Source organism: Otolemur garnettii, unplaced genomic scaffold (assembly GCF_000181295.1).
Source record: "Otolemur garnettii isolate 467f Iridium unplaced genomic scaffold, OtoGar3 scaffold00053, whole genome shotgun sequence".
Lineage (NCBI taxonomy): Eukaryota > Metazoa > Chordata > Mammalia > Primates > Galagidae > Otolemur > Otolemur garnettii.
In genome coordinates, this window is record NW_003852448.1 from 9247780 (window position 1) to 9251611 (window position 3832).

At 53.6% G+C, this 3832-nt stretch overlaps 1 protein-coding gene across 1 annotated transcript in view; it reads right to left on the minus strand.

The window, feature by feature from the left end:
• Positions 1-1569: 1569 nt before the first annotated feature.
• Positions 1570-3832, minus strand: part of LOC105886361 (zinc finger protein 282) — a 30132-nt gene continuing 27869 nt past the window's right edge. The window contains 1 exon segment of the mRNA XM_023514463.1: positions 1570-3832. This exon segment is cut by the window's right edge and continues 144 nt beyond it. Within this exon segment, the coding sequence (XP_023370231.1) occupies positions 3232-3832 (601 nt within the window). The 3' untranslated portion in view covers positions 1570-3231.

The window sequence follows — 3832 nt, forward strand, 5'->3', positions numbered from 1 at the left end:
TGTGGCGGGTGCCTGTGGTCCCAGCTACTTGGGAGGCTGAGGCAGGAGACTCACTTGAGCCCAGGAGTTGGAGGTTGTTGTGAGCTGTGATGTCATAGCACTCTACCCAGGGGGACAGCTTGAGGCTCTGTCACAAAACAGACAAACAAACAAAAACAACAATAGTAATTGGATGGACCAGTACTGTAAACTTAGAGGCACAGACTGGTTAATCTCCAGCCTGGGGTAAAGTTCCCTCCTTTTCCTCTTTCTCCCCACCCATAGCCAATACCCAGGGGCCAGATTTCAGGGAGCCAGCTATGGTGCTAGACTCCTTTTTTTTTTTTTTTTTTTTCTGAGACAAGAGTCTGTGTCGCCGTCACAGCTCACAGCAACCTCAAACTCTTGGGCTTAAACCATTCTCTTTCCTCAGCCTCCCAAGTACCTGGGCCTACAGGTGCCCACCACGCCTGGCTATTTCTTTTGTTGTTGTTATTATTGTTGTCATTGTTGTTTTAGCAGGCCCTGGATAGGATCGAACCCACCAGCCCTGGTGCATGTGGCTGGCACCCTAACCACTGAGCACAGGCGTTGAGCCTGGTGCCGGACTCCGTGATCATAAAACAATAGTGCTTCTGGTTTCTCTCACTTTCCAACGGTGTCTGACTTAAACCTGCCCAAGATTTCCATTCCATCCTCTCTGGCCTTTCAGAGTTATGCATTCTGTTTCTATAGGATTCTGAAGAGGCTGCAGCATGGTGGACCCCAGGCTAAGTGGTATGTTATCTATGAAGCCTGGTGTTCAAGGACCTCCATGGCCTGGCTGCACCCCAACACCCAACCATCCCACCTACATCTTCACTGCCCATTTCCACTGCCTCTGGCCCCACCAGTCTCCGTTTTGTTTCTCTCCAATTTTCCCCTCCCTTACCCCATCCAACTCATCCTTTATGTCCCAGCTTTTATTTACTGTATCATGAGTCCTACTCCTCATAGAGCTCTGTTGTCAAGCAAACCACACTGCCTTGGGCTGCCAGTTTCCTCTTCACATGGGTCTGTTTCCCAGCTCTGCTCATTTGCACCCCTTCAACACCTGCCCTGATCAGACATGGTATAGAGGTAATGGGGTAGAGCTCACCATGAGACCTGTGCTGAGGGGTGAGACAACTCATGGTGCAATGGGGACCACCAGTGCAGGACCCAAGAAACCAGAGACTCAGTGTTGGCTATCACTAGCTTCCTTACTAAACTTCCTTGGGAATCAGCGCCTTGAGGATAGAATAGAGATCAGATTATGTGTTCAGCCGTTTTAAATGCATGTCTCAGTGATTTCTCCCCTTCCTCATCCTGCCAACAGCCAAATACAATTCCATCTTATTTTTCATGATTTAGATTAAAATATTAACTTTCTGTGTATGCTTCTGAAAGGTAGCATGCTGTCCTCTCCTACTCACTGGCTGACTTGGAGGGTCGCTTTCTGCTCTAAGAAAACTCTACTGAACCTTGTCTGTGTTTAATTTCTCACTTCAACTTATTTTCTTAAGATGTGCCTCCTTCAAAAAGCAGAATGAAGAAACAAAAAAATCCCAGTTAATTGGATTCCAGTTGAGGCTTTACTGTAGGAAGCCAAGCTGGAGAACCCCTGGCTTTGTGAACATGCAGTCCGCAATCTGGATACCTTTTATTCAATTTCAAGAATTCCCTTTGCACGGCAAAAAGGGGTCTGAGGAAAGCAGAGCAGCGCGATGAGGGCAGGGGCAGAAGCAGAGAGCTCACAAAGTGGTGCCAGGCGCTGGCTGCCCACTGTTCCCCTGGCTGGGAGAGAAGTGGGATCCATAGGAAGAGCAGGAAAAGTCATTTTTGACACAAACAAAACAGGGTCCTGGGGCATGCCACCCCACCCCGCGCTTGGCCATGCAAGATGCTGAAATGGAGACTGTGGCTCCTCAGGACATGTCACCCAGAGCCACGGAGCAGATGCACCAACATGAAAGGGAGTCCTTTGGGCGCTTCCCAGGGCGCCTGCAGGGTCCAGAGCACAGTAGGGTCTGTGTCCATGTCCAGGAGCATGGTCAGTTAACAGATAGCACCAATTGGGAGGCCCAGGGCAGAGAGACCGAGGCTCAGACTCTAGCACCTGTTTGCCCAGCCCTCCAAGGAAGAGACTCACTTTCTAGATGGCTGCTCTTGCAATGAAGCCTCTCCCTTACCTTTGCCCTGGGGAAACTGGGATAAATCGAGGTGAGGTCTGAACCAGGGCACCAGCTTCCTCTGGAGGGCCAGGGCACTATTTTGAGCAGTGAAAAGACCTCCTGCACCAGACTGAGGGACTGGAAGTGGGAAGGACAGACTGGAGCTTTGCAGGATGCTTCTAGAAGCTCTCACTTATAAAGAGGTTTCCAGAAGCATAGCATGGGGTGTTTTTTAGCCAGTTTATCCCCTATTCCCGGTAACCCATGAGTTGGCCCCCTGTTGCTTCTGGGTTTATTTTATTTTGGTGGGTCAAGTGGAGGAAAGGGAGAGGAGAGAGCCCAGGAAGGCCAGGCCAGAGCAGTCTCTCCAACCACGGAGGTAGGCAGCGTGTGTGGTGGGGACCCTGCACTGGGGCGGGCACCTGGGCCGCTGCACCCCATTCATGCGTGATCGTGGGTAAACCATGTCACGTGTGTCTCACTTTCCTCAGTCACCAAGTCAAGAACATTCAACCCTACCTATCTTCAGAGGGATAGGCTAAGGATGAAAATAGATAACGGATAGAAAACACTTTTTAAAAAGTATAAAGCGCTATTCAAACGCGAGGCAGTGTTGTCATAAACATGTTAACCCTTAGCATATCCCTCAGCTTACCGTTAGACCTTCGCTTCCTTTTTCAGGGTATCTCCTAACCTTAGATCCTTAGTTCCTTATCTCAGAAGGGTTCTGAGACTCCCTGGTCATTTCCCCTGACCACAATCTGTGGCCCTAGTGGCCAAAGGGCACCTGGCTGGTCTGATGGGGGTGCCCGAAGACTCTTGCTGCCTTGCTGTCCCTGTGACACCTTCCCCAGCCGTTGGGTTCACCCTATGAGATGAGCTGGGTTGTCCATTCAGGCCAGACGTATCTGGGGTACCCCTGCCCAGCCCTCGGGGGCCCCCATCTGGAGTGCAATTCTTGTTCCCGATTTCCAGCAGGTAGAGGGCGGGAAAGAACGCTGGGGCGGTAGGGTCTGGCCATCCCCACGCGCCCAGTCTGTTCCCTCCCCCCCTCCCAGCCCTAGTCTCGCTCTGGTGGAGGCTGCAGCGGCCTTGGGGCGCCAATGCCAGGGCCTCCGCTGTGCACACGCAGGTGGTCCTTGAGCGACTCCTTGTAGCGGAAGCTCTTGCCGCACTCGCCGCACGTGTAGGGCCGCTCGCCCGTGTGGATGCGCTGGTGCTTGAGCAGGTTCTGCTTGCGGATGAAGCTCTTGCCGCACAGAGCGCACTGGAAGGGACGCTCGCCCGTGTGCAGCCGCTGATGGTTCTGCAGATGCTCCTTGCGGCTGTAGGTCTTCTCACATTCGGAGCACTTGTAGGGCCGCTCGCCTCGGTGCGTCATCTGATGGCGGATGAGGCCCGAGTGGCAGTTGAAGCTCTTCTCACACTCGGCACACTCGTAGGGCCGCTCCTTGGTGTGGCTGCGGTGGTGGATGATGAGGCTCTTGCGCACACCGAAGCTCTTGCCGCACTCTGGGCACGAGTAGGGCTTGGTGCGGGCGCCGTGCAGGAGCAGGCTCCGCCGCAGGCCACCAGGACAGCAGCTGCCGCAGCCGCCTCCCGTGCCCGCGACGGCATCGCCGCCGCCACCGCCACCGCCTCCCACACCGCCCTCTCCGCTC